General features: G+C 50.8%; 1 protein-coding gene across 1 annotated transcript; it reads right to left on the minus strand.

The window, feature by feature from the left end:
- Positions 1–10326: 10326 nt before the first annotated feature.
- LOC109754606 (GDSL esterase/lipase At4g26790) lies at positions 10327–13237 on the minus strand. The gene is made up of 2 exons (XM_020313526.4): positions 12755–13237; positions 10327–11369 (listed from the first exon to the last, which is right to left on the minus strand). The coding sequence occupies exons 1-2, from the start codon at positions 13148–13150 to the stop codon at positions 10680–10682; spliced, it is 1086 nt and encodes a 361-aa protein (XP_020169115.1). The 5' UTR covers positions 13151–13237; the 3' UTR covers positions 10327–10679.
- Between the last annotated feature and the right edge of the window lie 5245 nt (positions 13238–18482).

An 18482-nucleotide genomic window follows, 5' to 3' on the forward strand; every position in this document is an offset into this window, starting at 1 on the left:
GAGGGACAAGTCGTCCCCACGCCGGAGCCCAACGAGAGGGTGGTATTCCTCCCTCATTTTTTCCGCAGACTAGGGTTCCCACTCCACCCTTTTGTTCGCGGGCTGATGTATTATTACGGGATTGATTTCCACGATCTGTCCCCGAACTCCTTCCTCAACATCTCGGCGTTTATCGTCGTGTGTTAGGCCTTCCTCCGCATCCAACCTCACTTCGGGCTATGGCTCAAAGTCTTCAATGTGAAGCCGAAGGTGGTGGATGGCCAGCACACGGAGTGCAGGGGAGCCATGGTGAGTAAGCTGTCAAATGTCTCCTGGCTGAAAGGCACTTTCGTGGAGATAGTAAAGGAGTGGCAGAAACAGTGGTTCTACATCACAGAACCCCGCGGCACCACCTGGGCCGCAGCTGCCGAATTCCGCTCCGGTGCTCCCATGCGACTTACCTCCTGGGTCGAGAAGAGTCCGAACTGGTGTTCGCCCGATGAGCTGATAGCGCTGCAGACGCGTGTTCAAAGTATGATGGCCAAGAACGTCAAGCTTGTCGATGTAATCCAGGTGATGCTAGTTCGCCGGATCCTCCCGTGCCAGCACAGAAGTCGCCCTCTGTGGGAGTTTAATCCGAAGAAGCACCAAACCCTGGAGAGGCTCTTTGAAACTACTCACGAAGGTGCCTGGAAGTTGCTCTTTAAGGGCAACGAGAAACCGCCGGCCACGGATTCAGACCGTGGTCACGATTGCAAACACCCCGCCAGCGAGGTATGTTATTTTTGACGTATCCCCAACTTAATTGTTTCGAGGATGATATCTGAGTTTTATCATTGCTTTTTCAGGACTGGATGGAGAGGGCGAAGCGGATCCAGTGTCCGGCTCCGTTGCCTGAAGAACCGTTCATCCCGCGTTTGGCGAAGATGCTGGTGCCGGCGCCATATAAGGCGCCGGAGAAGAAGGCCAAGAAGAAGGCCAAGGGGGCCAAAAGTGGTCCCCGCCGCAAGGGCACTTCAGACGTGACGTCCGAAGACGAGGAAGCCCATTCCTCCGTCCCTGAGGACGACGACGAGGAAGAGGAGGAGGAGGAGAAGAAACCTCCCCCTAAGGAGAAGAAGAGGGGGGCCTCCACGAATCTGGAGGCGGGAACGCCCAAGAAGGGGAAGGGCGCCCCTGCGGTCGACACCGCGTGGGACGTTGATAACAGTCCAGAGCGACGGCTCCGCACTAAGCCCGGGGCCGCATCATAAGTACTATGACTCCCGTACATAAGTGTACCCGGGCTCTCCTTTGTATCATTTTAACGTGGTTAATTGTGCCATTGCAGTCCGGCCCGCGGCAGCATCCAGCGATCCTCTTCAGGGGGTTCGTTGGATCTGGCGGAAATGGCCAGCATGTCGCCGCCGCCCGCTTACTCCCCTGAGGCCAAGGACGACACCGAAGTGTTGTCCCGGAGGACCGCTCCGAGTCGGGGAGGGGCCGAGGACGTTGTCCAGGAGGCACCGCAAGGCGAGGCCTCCGCTGCCGGACATATGGGGGAGCAGATCCCCATGGAGGATGGCGAAGAGGGACGTATTCAATTCGGCCCTCATCCGAATACGATCCCGGGGACCGATACGGCCCCGGAATCTGCCGCGCGCCTTCCTTCGAAGGAGGGGGTGCGCCAATTCCACCGATGGCCCCTGTCCAGCCAGGGGCACCGGATGACCTGATGGAGGCACTACGAGGCGCCTCCATTGTGGACGAGCACCGTGTCCTTATGGGTACGGTGATCGAGAAAATTCAATCTGCCAAGAGCGGACTAAACAAGGCCTGCAACAATCTATTGACAGGTTTTGAGGTAAGTCACGTAGGAAGAGAACACCCCGTGCTGACAGTAGCCCCTGAGACACTGTCCGGTGTTCGGAAAGAAATGCCGGACATGGGATCAACCCTTTGTAGGAGACTAACTTGATATATGTGAATGAGCAGGCGTCGCTGTTGGCCGCGACCTCGCATGCTGCCGAAGTCTCTGAACTGAAGCAGAGGTTGGAGCGGGCCGAGAACGAGCTCGGTGAGGTGAAGATGAAGCTCCAGAAGAAGCAAGGCGAGTGACGACTTGTTGTGTATTCGAAAAGAATAAGTGGTGGGTATTGACCGGAGTGTCATAATGTGTGTAGGGGCGGCGACCGAGGTCGAGGCCCTGAAAAATGCCCTGACCGAAGCCGAGGGGAAGGCTGTCCAGCAACAAGCCGTCCATAAGAAGCTCAAGGCCCGGGTCGACGAGATCCAGCAGGAGCTCCAGGACGCGGTGAAAAAGTGTGAGGCTTTGGAGCGCGAAGCGTCCGTTCGAGAGACCGAACTTACCAAAGCTCGCCAGAGCATGGAGGCCGCACAGAATGAGGCCCGGGGCGCTCTCCAGGAGATCCAGGAGGCCAAGAAGATCACAACGGGTAAGGCATTTAACATGCAAAGCAAGTATGCGGAGAGGAAGTACCTTTTACTCCCGGATTCGGAGTTTCCCAGGGGCTTTTGCGGATCTAGCACGCAGCGTGTCCGATGCGGCGGAGTTCTTCCGAGCCAAAGAAGGGAGCTCCACGGAGAAGCTGTTCTAGAGGCAATACGCTATGCCAGAACATCCGGTGCCCTTTACCGATCAGCTGAAACAGCTGGTCGAGCTACACAGGGTGGCCGAACTGGCCATGAAGGACTTAATAATCCGGCTGTGGCCAGCTGAGGCGATACCCAGCAGTTATTTTGGCCTCGTGAAGCGGGTGATGGAGGCGTGTCCGCGGCTAGACGTCGTCAAGCGATCAGTATGCATCTAGGGTGCCCGCATGGCCTTCGCTCGTTGCAAGATGTGGTGGGCGAAGATGGACGCCGTCGAGGTGGCCAGTGGGCCGCCGGAGGGCAAGGAGCACCGCACACCCAAGCAATATTTTGCGGATGTCCTGGAGGGATCTCGTCTTGCAGCCGCGCAGTGCGGGCAGGACCTTATTTTCGAATGAAGACATTCGTTTTTTTTCTTTGCCTTGTATGATAAGAACAAATCCGGCTTGTAATATAATGTTTGTTATGTTTTGATTGTTTCCTCCTGTGCGGCCATGTTATATTAAATCTGAGGGTTGGCCAGTCATCGGCTTCTACCCTCACGTAGGTAGTACGGAGGTGTTCGGGATGGAATCTAAACAATCTTGATCCAATTATATGGTCCTTGAAGGAGTTGTTTAGCGCAACGAACCAGGCAATCATACTATGCGGCTTAAACACCCTCACTTAGCCATAGGAGTTTTATAATAAAACATAGGCGCAGCCCCTGGTATACAAATCAGGGTGCTGTCAGCGTCTGATAGGGAAGTACCGATCCTTCGCGAAATGCGGAAAAATTCTCCAACGATTTGTGACCTCCGAATGGCTGACCGGCTCTCGCTGCATCATGACAGTCAGTTTTTGGCTTTCTCTACTGAGGTGCTCATCCGGTCTAGGCCAGGGCACAATCGCAGTAGTTCTCCCTTTACTACCCTAGCCGATATAGCGGAACGTAGGGTAGCAAGCATAGGAGCCGGGCAACCCAACTACTGACCAAAGACATGATTCGGAGCCAATGCATATAATGCTAAATTCGGGGTGCCAAACTTATCTATAAGAAGTGTTCGGACTTTGTTGCTGTACTATGGGGCGATAGGAAGCCCCTGGCGAATATGAAATGTACCAGAGTGTACGGGTGCAAGGATATAAGTAATTAATAGCAACGGGAAACAGAAAAAGAGCAGAGGTAGTATCTGGGGCCCCTTGACATGGGTCGTAAACTGTTTCCATTGTAGTTGGGTTAATGCGTCAAAGTGCATTTATACAAGTAATGCTTTAAGCAACTGGCTATTTAATATGCCATAACCAGAGGAGAGCTGCATTTGGGTACTGAAAAACAGGTAGAGTAGTCGTTGAATTGTCCTCTAGGGCTTCCCCTGTATGCCCTTGCCCTGCGCCAATCTGGTGTACTTGTCCTTTGACAGGACCGGTAATCAGGCCATCAGAGGAGGCCTGTATAAAAGATACCTGAAAAAGGAAAAAGAGAAAAAAAGGAAATAGCAAAGATACTAGTGAGTCCGGGATCGGTGTAGCCGAACTATGGATCACGAGCTAGTTGTGCCTCCGTCATGCCCATGGGATTTTGAGTGTGTAATTATGTACGCGAGGTGCGGATGTGGCTACCTCAGCAGGACCGGGACGGAGGCCGAATTGCTAGTCGAGCTCTTGACGAGCCAAACCGTCCTGTTGCAGTGTGGTCTGGACTCTCTTAGTGATGTCCAGGGGCTCGGCAGCTGGATTCCGGTTCTGCTTGAGAAGGCCGCTCTGTACCTCTGCTGCTAGGGCGGCTATGTGCTCCTCTGTTCGGAGGGAGCGTTCAGTGTTTCCATTGACTGTTATGACGCCGCGTGGACCGGGAATCTTGAGCTTTAGATAAGCATAGTGCGGCACTGCGTTGAATCTAGCAAACGCAGTTCGTCCGAGCAGTGCGTGGTAGCCGCTGCGGAAGGGGACGATATCAAAGATTAACTCTTCGCTTTGGAAGTTGTTCGGGGAACTGAAGACCACTTCCAGCGTGATTGAGCCCGTGCAACAGGCCTCTACGCCTGGTATGGCTCCTATAAAGGTAGTCTTTGTGGGCTTGATTCGTGAGGGATTAATACCCATTTTACGCACTGTATCCTGATATAGCAGGTTGAGGCTGATACCACCGTCCATTAGGACTCGTGTTAGGTGAAATCCGTCGATGATTGGGTCGAGGACCAGTGCGGCCGAACCGCCATGGCAGATACTAGTTGGATGATCTCGACGATCAAAGGTGATCGGGAATGACGACCACGGATTGAATTTCGGGGCGACTGGCTCTACCGTGTAGACGTTCCTGAGTGCTCGCTTGCGCTCCCTTATGGGGATGTGTGTAGCGTATATCATGCTCACCGTTTTGACTTGAGGGGGAAATTTCTTCTGCCCCCCAGTGTTCGGCTGCCGGGGCTCTTCGTCCTCGTCCTTGCTCTGTGATCCCTTTTCCTTGTTCTCGGCATTTAACTTGCCAGCCTGTTTAAAAACCCAACAATCCCTGTTGGTATGATTGGCTTGTTTGTCTGGGGTGCCATGTATTTGGCACGGACGGTCGAGTATGTGGTCCAAGCTGGATGGTCCCTCATTGTTCCTTTTGTAGGGCTTCTTCCGCTGGCCGAACTTGGAGCCGCTGAATCCGGCGTGAACTGCCGTGTCATCGGTGTTATCGCCATTACTTCGGCGTTTGTGTTTATTGCGCCGAAGCTTGCCGGTGCTGTTTTTGGCCTCGGAGGGGCCTGCCTCATTGGCTGTGTTTGTACTACGAGCCAGCCAACTATCCTCACCCGCGCAAAAGCGGGTCATGAGTGCTGTGAGGGCTGCCATGGATTTCGGCTTTTCTTGGCCGAGGTGGCGGGCGAGCCATTCGTCGCGGATGCTGTGTTTGAAGGCCGCTAGGGCTTCGGTATCCGGACAGTCAATGATCTGGTTCTTTTTAGTTAGGAACCTAGTCCATAATTTTCTGGCTGATTCTCCAGGTTGTTGAACTATATGACTTAAGTCATCGGCGTCTGGTGGCTGGACATAAGTGCCTTGGAAGTTGTCAAGAAAAGCTTCTTCCAAGTCCTCCCAACTGCTGATGGAATTTTCAGGCAGGCTATTTAGCCGGTGTCTAGCTGGCCCTTTTAATTTTACTGGGAGGTATTTTATGGCGTGGAGGTCATCTCCTCGAGCCATATGTATGTGGAGAATAAAACCTTCGATCCATACTGCGGGATCGGTTGTTCCGTCGTATGATTCGATATTGACGGGCTTGAACCCCTCGGGGAATTTGTCATCCAGTACTTCATCTGTGAAGCAGAGAGGGTGTGCGGCGCCTCTATATCGGGCCGCGTCACGGCGCACCTCCGATGAAGTCCGTCTGCGGTTATCGGCCCGGGCGTGACTAGGTTTGTCACGTCCGAATTGGTAGCCGTCATCCCGAGTCGGAAAGCGTGCTCGCGATCCGTAGATTGATCTGGTGTGTCCTGCTCTACTGTCCAGTTCCTCCCAAAGGTCGTATGTATAGTCCCGAGATGTTTTGTCTCTGTTTTTGCGGGGCGGTGGGGCGTTCTGCTGTTCGGCATGAGTTGCCGTTTTGTCCCGACCGCGGGGTGGTTGGTCCACCGCACTGTCCCGACCACGCGGTGGTCGTTCCGCATTGCGCGAGGGAGGTATGGGATCTGGTGCCTCCTCATCGAACTAAGGTAGCAGTCTGCGATTCGGGTAACTCTTGGCTGGGCGCTTGAGGCCGTATTCTTCGGCTGCTAGGACATCGGTCCATCTGTCAATGAGTAGGTCTTGATCGGCTTGAAGCTGCTGCTGCTGCTTTTTCTTCAGGCTTCTTGCAGTAGCTATTAGCTGGCGCTTGAAGCGCTCCTGCTCGAGTGGTGCCTCAGGTACGATGAAGTCCTCACTGCCGAGGCTCTCCTCATCCTCGGTGACTGGACGATAACTGTCGTCATCCGGGTCATTGGGCATGGTCTGTTTATCAGGGTTAACTTGCCCGTTGTCTTGTTCCTCCTGTTCGGATGTGGCTCCAACAGGGTCTTCATTGTTTTCGGCGTCGCCCGGAGTACTATTTTCTCCGGTGCCAGTGTTGCCATCTTTTGAGCGACGAGGCTTAGAGCGGCGTTTAGGGCGCCGTCGCTTGGACTGTGTCTCAGAAGGTTTATTCGCAACTGGATCTTCTTTGTCATCGTCGTTAGCTTTTTTAGGTGTGTCAACCATGTACACATCGTACGAAGAGGTGGCTGTCCAACGTCCAGTGAATTGCGGGTCTTGGCCTTGCTCCTTGTCGGCATCGTCGTCCATACCGTCGATGTCTTCGGAGCCATAATCAAGCACGTCGGTTAAGTCATCGACAGTGGCTATGAAGTGGGTGGCGGGTGGGAAGCAAAATTCCCCATCATCAACTTCTAGCTCGAACCAAGAGTTTAGCACATCACCCAAAGGTGAGTGCTGGAAGATGTCTGCGGCGCTGAATTCGAAAATCGATAACCGATCCAGCTCGGTGTCCGCAGGCATACATGGTCCGGAACTTATAGCCGGTGATACGTCTCCAACGTATCTATAATTTATGAAGTATTCATGCTATTATATTATCCATCTTAGATGTTTTATATGCATTTATATGCTATTTTATATGATTTTTGGGACTAACCTATTAACCTAGAGCCCAGTGCCAGTTTCTGTTTTCTCCTTGTTTTTTAGTTTTGCAGAAAAGGAATACCAAATGGAGTCCAATTGACGTGCCAATTTTTGATGATTTTTTATGGACCAAAAGAAGACCACGGAGCATCGGAGTTGGGCCAGAAGAGTCCCGAGCTGCCCACGAGGGTGGGGGGCGCGCCCACCCCCCTGGGCGCGTGGGCCTGCCTCGTGGACAGCTCGGGCACCTCCTTGACGTGAGACCGACACCAAAAATTCCTATAAATATAGAAACTTCGGAAAATTAACCTAGATCGGAAGTTCCACCGCCGCAAGCCTCTGTAGCCACGAGAAATCAATCTAGGCCCTCTCCGGCACCCTGCCGGAGGGGGCCATCATCACTGGTGGCCATGGAGGAGTATCCCGGAGAGGCCATCATCGCCATGAAGGCCAAGGATCAGAGGGAGAACCTTTCCCCATCTAGGGGGGAGGCCATGGAGGAGGAAGCACAAGGGGGAGAACCTCTCCTCTCTCTTGGTGGCACCGGAGTGCCATTGAGAGGGGAATCATCGCCGCGGTGATCGTCTTCATCAACATCACCACCATCATCACCATCCTCATCTCTTTTACGCGGTCCACTCTCCCGCACCCCGCTGTAATCCCTACTTGAACATGGTGCTTTATGCCACATATTATGATCCAATGATGTGTTGCCATCCTATGATGTTTTGAGTAGATATCCTTTGTCTTTGGGTTGATTGATGATCTAGATTGGTACGAGTTGTATGTTTTATTTTGGTGCTGTTCTATGGTGCCCTCCGTGTCGCGCAAGCGTGAGGGATTCCCGCTGTAGGGTGTTGCAATACATTCATGATTCGCTTATAGTGGGTTGCTTGAGTGGCAGAAGCATAAACCCGAGTAAGGGGGTTGTTGTGTATGGGATAAAGGGGACTTGATGCTTTAATGCTATGGTTGGGTTTTACCTTAATGATCTTTAGTAGTTGCGGATGCTTGCTAGAGTTCCAATCATAAGTGCATATGATCCAAGTAGAGAAAGTATGTTAGCTTATGCCTCTCCCTCATATGAAATTGCAATGACGACTATCGGTCTTGTTAATAATTGCCTAGGACAATTCCGCATACCGATCCATCATTATTCCACACTCGCTATTTATATTATTTAGTAATATATTCTAACTTTATGATAACATCACCTACTTTTATATTTTAGCTCTCCGATATCATACAAAGTTATCCTCTTCATACCCACAACGTAGTTTTATTTCTCGTTTCTAGTTGGAAGCAAACGTTCGGTGCACGTAGAGTCGTATCAGTGGCAGATAGGGCTTGAGAGAATATTGATCTTACCTTTAGCTCCTTGTGGGTTCGACACTCCATACTTATCACTTCCACCTTTGGAAATTGCTACGATGATTCCCTGCACTTGGGGATTATCATCCGGAGACGAGTCCGGAGTTCCGTTGACGAGTCCGGAGTTCCGTTGACGCAAATATTGCAGGGTGTCGAGTCTGGCTCCAACGCCGCGGACTCTGTGGCCTCGGATGGCACGATCTGCTCCGGCTCTAAGGCCGTTGCAGCAACAGGAACCATCTCCTGGATGTGACCCGATGACAGATTTAAGTCATGTTCATCGGAGCGAGGGGGAGCGATCGTCGCGGTCTCAAATCCGTCGAAGATCAAGTCTCCGCGAATGTCCGCGACGTAGTTCAAGCTTCCGAATCTAACCTGATGGCCAGGGGCGTAACTATCGATCTGCTATAGATGGCCAAGCGAGTTGGCCCGCAGTACGAAGCCGCCGAACACGAAGATCTGTCCGGGGAGGAAGGTTTCTCCCTGGACAGCGTCACTATGGACGATCGAAGGGGCCATCGAACCTTTCGTTGACGGCACAGTGGAACTCTCAATGAAAGCACCAACGTCGGTGTCAAAACCGACGGATCTCGGGTAGGGGGTCCCGAACTGTGCGTCTAAGGTCGATGGTTGTAGGAGACGGGGGACACGATGTTTACCCAGGTTCGGGCCCTCTCTACGGAGGTAATACCCTACTTCCTGCTTGATTGATCTTGATGAATATGAGTGTTACAAGAGTTGATCTACCACGAGATCATAATGGCTAAACCCTAGAAGTCTAGCCTGTATGACTATGGTAATGAGTATATATCCGATCCGGACTACGTCCTCCAGTTTATATAGACACCGGAGGGATCTAGGGTTACATAGAGTCGGTTACATAAGAAGGAATCTTCATAGTTGGTCGCCAAGCTCGCCTTCCATGCCAAGGAAAGTCCAATCTGGACACAGGTACAGTCTTCGGCCTTCATGTCTTCATAGCCCATCAGTCCGGCCCATGGATAACAGGCCGGACGCCCGAGGACCCCTTAGTCCAGGACTCCCGCGGTCGTTGTGGCGCTCGCGCTATGTAGGTGAAGGGGCCCCGGTGATCAGCAACACGGGGGGGGGGGGGGGTTGACGAGTCTCGCGAACGGAAGTTGCGCCGCGTCATCCGTATAGAGGGGGGTCGGCATGGGACGGGTCGGCGGTGGTGGTAGGGGCCTGTGCGTGGAGGAGTCCGCGGTCACTGAAGGGGGCATGGCGCCCGCACTGGCCGTGGCGGCAGGATCGGCCGTGGGCGTGGCCTTGCGGGCCTCACCCACACCGGCCTGGGTGAGGTCGATCTGTTTGGAGAGGAGCTTGAGCTCTTCGGAGACCTGGTTGTTGTAGGAGAGCTGCGTCTGGTGCCGCTCATCGGCAGTCTTCTGGTTCGCGTCGAGGCGGCGGATGACCGTCTTGAGCAAGTTCTGCAACTTGTCGGTGGTCTCTGACATGGCATCAAGCACGCGGCGAGTCTGCGCCGAGGGTTTGGATGGCACCGTGGTCTCGCTCCAAATTGACCGAACCCCGAGCGGGATTTCGGGCGAGCTCGCCGGAGCGGCTGGCACCTAACCTAGTGGATTTTACCGGTGATCAAGAGGGTAAGAGATCAGCGACAGCGGCGAGGTAGTGGAGAAAAATTACAGGCTCTGAATACCAGATTGTGATGAACCAGTGATCTCGATCTAGAATTGGGGAGGGAGAGAGAAGGGCCCAACCTTAGCGTGTGAGAGGAGGAGATAGTTCGATCTAATTTCTCATCGATGCCTAGATCATTCTCGGTTCGGTACATAAGTAGCTGGCTACATGGGCCCAACCTTAGCCCAGCACGACTCGCTTACATGGTCCAAGGCCCAGATCACCACGCAGGGTGTTGCAAGTTCAGTTAAGTTCAGACATTGTCTAAAAAAGAAGTTAAGTTCAGACTGAACTTGCACTCCTTCAGTCCGCTGCAGATGACGAACTGGTGTCATCTGCAGGCGCGACAAGTTCCTTCTGAATTGAATCCGCCCCATGCATGAAACAATTTTCTCACTCCACAAAATAGTCAGTGGATCAATGCGTTTCTAGTTGTACGATCGTGGATCACACATTCATAGGAGGCCTTGCTGGTAGCAGATGTCGATCGTGTGGTTGGCCATGATCCGGTTCACCTTCTGCGTGGGGTGGAATGCGTCCCAGAAGAGGAACTTGTCGGCGTCAGCGCAGGTCATGGGAGCCTCGTCGTTGCACATGAACCCCATCTCGAACCTCCCCGTGGCGCAGCACCCTTCCTCCACGTTCTCCAGCCCGAACTTGGCCGGGTTGGTGACGAGGTCGAGCATGGTGTCGTAGACGGGCACGTAGGCGAGCCTGAGGTCCGGGAGCTCGGCGCGGAGCCCCCCCAGCATGGCCTCCACCTTGGCGTTGTACTCCCTGGCCACCCGGTTGTACTCCTCGATGCAGCCGCCGCCATGGATCATGTTCTCGGCGCGCTCCAGCGGGAGGCAGCCAATGGCGGCGAGCCCCGCGAAGGTGACGCGGCGCGCGCCGAGGCGATGGATCTCCGACAGGAAACGGCGCGCGCCGGCGACGAGGAAGTCGGAGAACTCGGCCACCGTGTACTCGGCGAAGCGGCCCGTGCCGAGCATGTAGTAGTTCTCGAGGAAGTCGTTGGTGCCGATGCTGACGACGTGGAGCGCGCCGCGGACGATGGCGCGGGCGCGCTCGGCGCCGGCGTACGCGCGCAGCCGGAGCTGGTACTCCTTGTAGTACTCCACCTCCTTCCACAGCGGGATCACTGACTAAGGGGACGAGCTTGTCAGTGCATGCATGCAGGTTTGGACTCTAGTATGGAGTTTGGCATGCAACAATAAATCCAAAATTATCTATTACTTCCTCTATAAATAAACTAATATAAGACCACTAACGGTGCCTGTTGCACTATGTTCGTGTGAGTAATAAGAGTTGGTTGTACCACATTCGATGATTGCATATAAGGAATAATTTGGGATCTCTGAACAGTAGGATCGGCGGCGCAATTCGATCCAAAAGTAGTAGGCGAATCTAGAGCTTAATGCATCACATGGAAGAATATGGATGGTGGTCGTTGTGCTTTCAAATTTAAGTTAGTATTTGCATTAAGTGCCGGTCGATCACAAAATTGATTGAAAGTTGTCACAATTTCAAGCAAGTGTGGTTGATACGGCAAAAGCGAGAACAAACGCTAGTGCAGTAGTACTCCTACTCCGCATTCTTTAGTCAAAATGAAGTGCCGGACTGGGTAAATGGATGAATGATTGTATAGTACTACTAGTACTACGTGTGCCTACTCATGCACTGTCTACACACCGGCGACGCCAGCCGCTTGTGGCCATGCGAGGCGACCGGTGGAACCTCGTCTTCCGGTCTCCCCTCCCACACTCCGCCTCGCCCGCGGGCACACGGATTGGCCTTGGCAGACGGCCTCGTCGAGCCCATGCATGCGCGCCACGTGGCAGAACCTAAAAATCTTGCCAGGCTGAAATGCTGGCACAGGTAGTAGTTGTTGAGCCTTGAATGGCGAACAAGGGATATTCTCTTTTTTACACAAGCCACAAAAAACGTCGTTTTTCATCGAAACCTTGTGAACGGACATAAAATGTCCGGATATACACGCGGGATTTTTGTTTCGAATTTTTCAACTTTTTAAAATGTGTGTTTTTAACAATGGGTGCATATGCACCTAGGAGAAAAAAGCCGCGTCCATATCTCCGCCATGCCATACTCCAGCAGGTTTGCCAAATAAAAAGGGGGTGCTCCAAAGCTGCAGAAAACCATCTCCTGCCGGATCCTTAAACCGCCGAGAAATGACAACTGACAAACGTACGCTACGAATCGTACTGTTAGTCTGTGACTGACCGGGGAGGGCCCCTGCTCCCTACTCGGCTTTGATTTCTTCTGCCTTTTCTCACCAACCTCCCTGCGGCGCGCTCTAATGAGCAACGATCCATGGCTAAGTACGTAATCGCCGTGCACCACGCCCATGCGCAGGCGTGTGCGCGTACATGTCGCTAAGTTCATGTCGCGCTCTGACAATATTTACCCGAAAATCTCACGAAATCACCAGTAGTGCTGCTATTGTAACCAGGAGCATTGAGCAGCACGGTCTAACATTACGATACAAACTAGCGGGGCGTGCGGTGCTTACCAGGACGCCGGCGGTGGCGTTGTCGACGCCGGTGCCGGCGGAGGCGAAGCAGACGCCGCGCGCGAAGTCGCCGATGCCGTAGGCCGGGTCGAGGTACGCCGGGACGAGCGGCGGCAGGCCCAGCGCCTCGGAGATGAAGTCCGGAGGCAGCCGCCCGTTGCCGAACCGCCCCGTGGCGCGGGCACCGCCCGGCATGTCGCGGCCGTAGGGCGGGAAGTCAGACCGCAGCGTCGTGCCGATCTGGTTGTTGTTGCCCGTGTCCACCGTCGAGTCGCCGAACACGATCACCGCCGGCACCACTGCACCAGCAGCGCTGCCGCCGCCCGAGTTGAGCACCAGCATTACCAGCGGAAGCATCAGCAGCGCCGCTTCCACTTGGAAATGGCCGGACGCCATGGGAGAGAAGACGGAGACCGGCGGGGAGTGCAGCAGAGTGGTTAGTGTGCGTACGAGTGGTGTAAGCGGAGAGTGATGGGGATGAGGGAGCGGCGTGTCATCGTAATAAATAGAGGTGATGTGAGAATCAGTGGGGGCGGTGGGAACTGTAGCGACAGCATGTCATGCAGAGGAGGATTGATAAGTTATTACTGCATGCACGGTCATTATATCACTTTACTTGCAAGTGCATATTGTTTTGGTTCGTAGGATAGAAATGTTATACGAATAGGAAAATCATAAGAAGTGAGATGATATGCATCTCAAATCCAATAGAGAAAAAGATGTCATTTGATGCATACGATAGGAATTTTTTCATTCAGTCTAGGCTAATGTTTTTTTTCCTCCAAAATGTGAAGAATTGATTCCTATCTTATATAGAAATATGAATTCGTTCCTACAAACCAAAGGACTTTAAAGGAATTTTTCCTTTGCAAATTATATCCTATATAATTTCTATAAAATTCCTATAAACCAAAAGAGGCCTAACATCTTGTACAAGGTGCACCATTTGCACAAAAGTGTGGGTGCCCAGAATGATACACATACTCTAACTAAAAAAAAGATCAGCACCCGCCAAAAAATAGATAAGACAATACTTTCTACTTTTGGAGGCCGAGCTCCATGGAGGCCGGGTTTTGAAGAATTCAAAATTCATCAAAGTTCATATTTTTACATTTCAAAAAATTCTGAAAAATATAGATTACATGGAGGCATGATGCACAAGTGTGCTAATTTTCAGGACGAAATACGTTGAAATGAGGGTTGTGCCAAAAAAACAAATCTGGGGCTTTTTAACAAATGATACAATTCATCCTCCCATACCATGAATTTGTCTTTTTGTACAGGTCGCATTTTAAAGATATTTCATCCTGAAATTTTACACACATACACATAACATCCTTATTTACTTGGATATTTTTTTTCAGATTTTTCCAAAACTGAAAAGTCTGAATTCCAAAAAAATTGACCTCCATGGAGGCCGAGAGCCAAAATGCCATTCTCCGTTCTAAAACCCTATTCCACCTGTCTTCACAATATAAAAAGAAGAAAACCCTTCGGAGCAAGTCCACCCTAGTAGTCGTCGTCATCATTGCCATCAACAGTCGCTTCCATCCCCATAGCCATCATCATCTCCATCACCATAGCCTCCATCGCCATTAGCCACATTACTTGTAATTAAAAGTACATCGCTATAAGCGACATTGTAAGACTTTTAGTCATTATCTTAAGGTATCTTTGTCTACAATGTCTTTTGCTTGTGATCTATCCATGAGGTATGAGTACTTCCCACGGGCTAAGTGTCGAGGCATAGCCTCGCAGACCCATGTACATGCATAAAGTGATTGTTGGATTACTTTAAGAGAACACTATTATTATGTGTTGTGCAATAATTTTTTTCTCTTGTCTCTACTCGACCCTAGGACTCACAGTCGCATGTGCCCGATATAATGAGGATCACATCACAAAGAGGTAAAGGACAGAGAGGAGTGGAAAGCTATGTCGAACATCGGTGACAGTAAGATTAGTATAGCAGCTAGAATCAAGTCTCTAAGGTTACATATGGTGTAGTCATTAAATGTCCAATGCGTTGATCCGGTTTTATCCATATTAATTGAGATAGCCCATTGAGTCAAAAGGGTCTCGGTTATATAGTAGAACCTCGATGCGGCTACTAGTTGGTCGTGGGGTTATTTGGAAGCATCTCCCAGAACAAGTCATTGGAAAGATATATCTAACGGTGATTACAAGTGCCATATGGAATATCTAGGTGAAATTTTGTGTTCATGCACAATTTGTAAGTGGAACCTTTAGTCCTTAGTCTATTTCTTTATTATTGTCTTTTTCAATCACCTCCGCAATTTGGTCTAGGAAACTTAAACGTTTTAAGATAACAAGTTATTCTAGAAAATTTATTTTCTAAAGCACTACTTCCGGTGGACTAACCTAGGTGCTCTAGGGAAGAAGGCTATATCTACATTTGAAACCCGATCGAATGTGATCAGTCTTCCTCATCAAGAGCTCTCAAATATTGATCTCCATACACAACCCACAACCTTTTTAAAGTGTGAAAGGACATGCGGTGTCCCCATGTGTGATTTTGGTAATTGATGACAATCACTATGGACTAATGCTTGCATTGAGTTATATTTGAAGGATTTGTCCATAGGCACTTCTTGAAGTCCATGTGTTGGTTTCAAGGAGTTTATGTGTTGATCAAGGTGCTATTAAGGAATTATCCAAAGATTGGTCATGTGAGAGTTGAGCTTATTGCAAGCATGTCTTGAAGAACAAGATTGTGTGATCATACATGCTTACCTTCAAGGCATCATCCAAATGAAGAGAGTTCGAAAGGTTCAAGGTTGATCAAGACTAAGCAAGAGTGAATCAAGTTGATCAAATCACAAAGCGTAGAAGATGTACCAAGAGGGATCAAGTGATCCCATGGTATGGTAAGCATTGTCCATTACGCTTTGTGTACTAACCCATAGTCTTCGTGAGAGTTCTTTGTGGGGTTAGGTTGCGGTGTGCACGTTCAAGTGATGCATCACGAAGAGATCAAGTTCTTGAAGATTGCCGTCCATTGTGGTGACAATGGACTTGTGAAGATGTGCCGAAAAGTGGCTCACCCATAATAGAGTATGGGGGAGAAATCTACTAGTCTTCACCGAGCCAACGCAATCAAGAAAGGTAGTCCTACTTGAGGAAGTCAAGATCGTCTACATCTAGCTCAAGTGGACTTTGTGCAAGGAAAAGGTTTGGACTTGATAGGTTCTCTATTTTACCGGTCTCATGGTGGTAGTTTGGAGATCGGGTTATAGGATCGTTTGCCGTACTATCAAGGGGGGCTCTCAAGTGAGTAGCTTGATCGCATCGTTCGTAGAGAGCTCAAACCATTGCATGCTTGCATCATCTTTATTGGTTCTTGTTTGGTTCTCTTTGTGAGATTTGGAGCTTATGGTCATCTTCTTGACAAGCTTGAGTTCATCGAAAACGGAGTTCACATGCTTCTTCTATTGTGTTTTCGGTGTTGGAGGTTTTACCGGTCTTATTCGAGGAAGGGTTCTCACCATTTTCTTATGGGCCTTTTATAATTTGCTTCTTATTGTTATTTCTATCAAGATTGTGTTAGCCCTTGTCGCCAGCTTTCCAACAAACTTGGTTTCGTTGAATTCGGAGTCCGTTTGCAGAATTTGTGCCAGTTTTGGTGTCCTCAGAAAGGCTGCAGCGGTACTACCGCCCATGGGAGCGATACTACCGCTTGGAGGGGATGTTATTTTTTACTTCCGCGGCTACTTCTGTGGCTACTTCCGCTCTGGACCAAAAACTCGTCATAAGTCCAGCGGTGGTAGGCACGGATGTATTTTTTTAGTACCGCTCGCAAGCAGTAGTACCGCTACCCCTAGCGGTAGTACCGTGAGGACAAGCGGTAGTACCGCTCCGACGGTTCTTCTTGCCTTTTGCCTCCTCGTCGTTGTTTTTCAAAGGCCTACTGCCTCCCTAGCGGTAGTACCGCTCCTTGGAGCGGTAGTACTGCTCGGTGCGGGTTGTGAGCATAACGGTTGGATTTTCCCTCACCTATAAAAAGGGGGCTTCTTCCCCAATGAACCTTATCCCTTGAGCTCGTGTTCTTACCCCATTGTTGACCTTCTTCAAGCTTGCTATCTCTCAATCCCTCCATGGATTCTTGCTAGTTTTGGGGGAAAAGAGAGAGGAGATCTAGATCCACATTTCCACCAATCACTGTATCCTCTATGTGAGGGGAACCCCTTGGATCTAGATCTTGGAGTTCTTAGCGTTCTCCTTCTTGTTCTTCCTCTCATTTCCCTCCCTAGCATTAGTTGTTCTGGTGGGATTTGGGAGAGAAGGTCTTGTGCACTCCGTGTGCCCTTGCCATTGCATTTGGTGCATAGGTTTGAGTTCTCCACGGTGATACGTGGAAGTTACAAGTTGAGAAGCTTATTACTCTTGGGTGCTTGGGACCCTTGAGCTTGTTCCTCTTGGGTGCTTGTACGCCCTAGACGGTTGGTGGTGTTCGGAGCTCAATCATTGTGGTGTAAAGCTCCGGGCAAGCGTTGGGGTCTCCAATTAGGTTGTGGAGATCGCCCCAAGCAATTTGACGGGTACCGGTGACCGCCCCAAGGGTTGCCAAAGTGTACGGGTTCGGTGACCGCCCCCAAGGTTTGCCATTTGTACGGGTTCGGTGACCGCCCTCAAGGGTCACTTAGTGGAATCACGACATCTTGCATTGTGCGAGGGCGTGAGGAGATTACGGTGGCCCTAGTGGCTTCTTGGGGAGCATTGTGCCTCCACACCGCTCCAAACGGAGATTAGCATCCGCAAGGGTGTGAACTTCGGGATACATCGTCGTCTCCGCGTGCCTCGGTTATCTCTTACCCGAGCCCTTTACTTATGCAATTTACTTTGTGATAGCCATATTGTTTCTTGTCATATATCTTGCTATCACCTAGTAGTTTATCTTGCTTAGCGTAAGTTGTTGGTGCACATTGGTGAGCCTAGTTGTTGTAGGTTTTGTGCTTGACAAATTCACCGCTAGGTTTATTCCGCATTTGTTCAAGCATAAACCGTAATTATTTTAAATCGCCTATTCACCCCCCCTCTAGGCGACATCCACGATCTTTCAAAGTGCTGAAAAGCTTCTATCATGGTGTTCTCCGCAATCCTCGTAATTTTATCAACCGTATCAGCTGGGACACTATAAATAAGCATGTGAAATGCTCCAACAGGCCTTCTATAGTGTAATGCAACCGAGAAGGTCTACTACATTTGGCCTCTACTCACAGTAGTCATCATGAGCAATGGTGCAGAAAACCGTTATATCCCTTGGTAGGGGAGCGAGCATAGCCAGGAGTACCAGAGGGGAGTTAGCACTCGGGATTATCCACGTTCGGACCCTCATGGTGAAGTAATACCCTACGTCCTGCTTTGCTTATGCTTGGTATGGGAGCACCTCGTGCGAGTAGGTTACAAGCAGATGATGATGATGACTACTAAGGTATGTCTCTAATGAAGTAGATGCCTCAAGTCTCCCGTAGCCTCATCTTATAAAGGGGACGAGAGCGAGGGTTTGCATGGTCCCTAACCGACCTCATCCGCGAATGCTTTTTGGCCTGCGCACCAAGATGGTGTCTCTGCTCCAAGTCAGGCCCCTAGACTGCTTTCTAGAGTCGATTTGCCACAAGGCTCTAAGGTCGGCCCAATATCAGGCTTCCCGGCCGATGAGCCACCCCCGTTTATTGTATAGTTAATGAGCCCCCACCCCTAGCCACTA

This window comes from Aegilops tauschii, chromosome 6 (assembly GCF_002575655.3).
Source record: "Aegilops tauschii subsp. strangulata cultivar AL8/78 chromosome 6, Aet v6.0, whole genome shotgun sequence".
NCBI classification, from domain to species: domain Eukaryota; kingdom Viridiplantae; phylum Streptophyta; class Magnoliopsida; order Poales; family Poaceae; genus Aegilops; species Aegilops tauschii.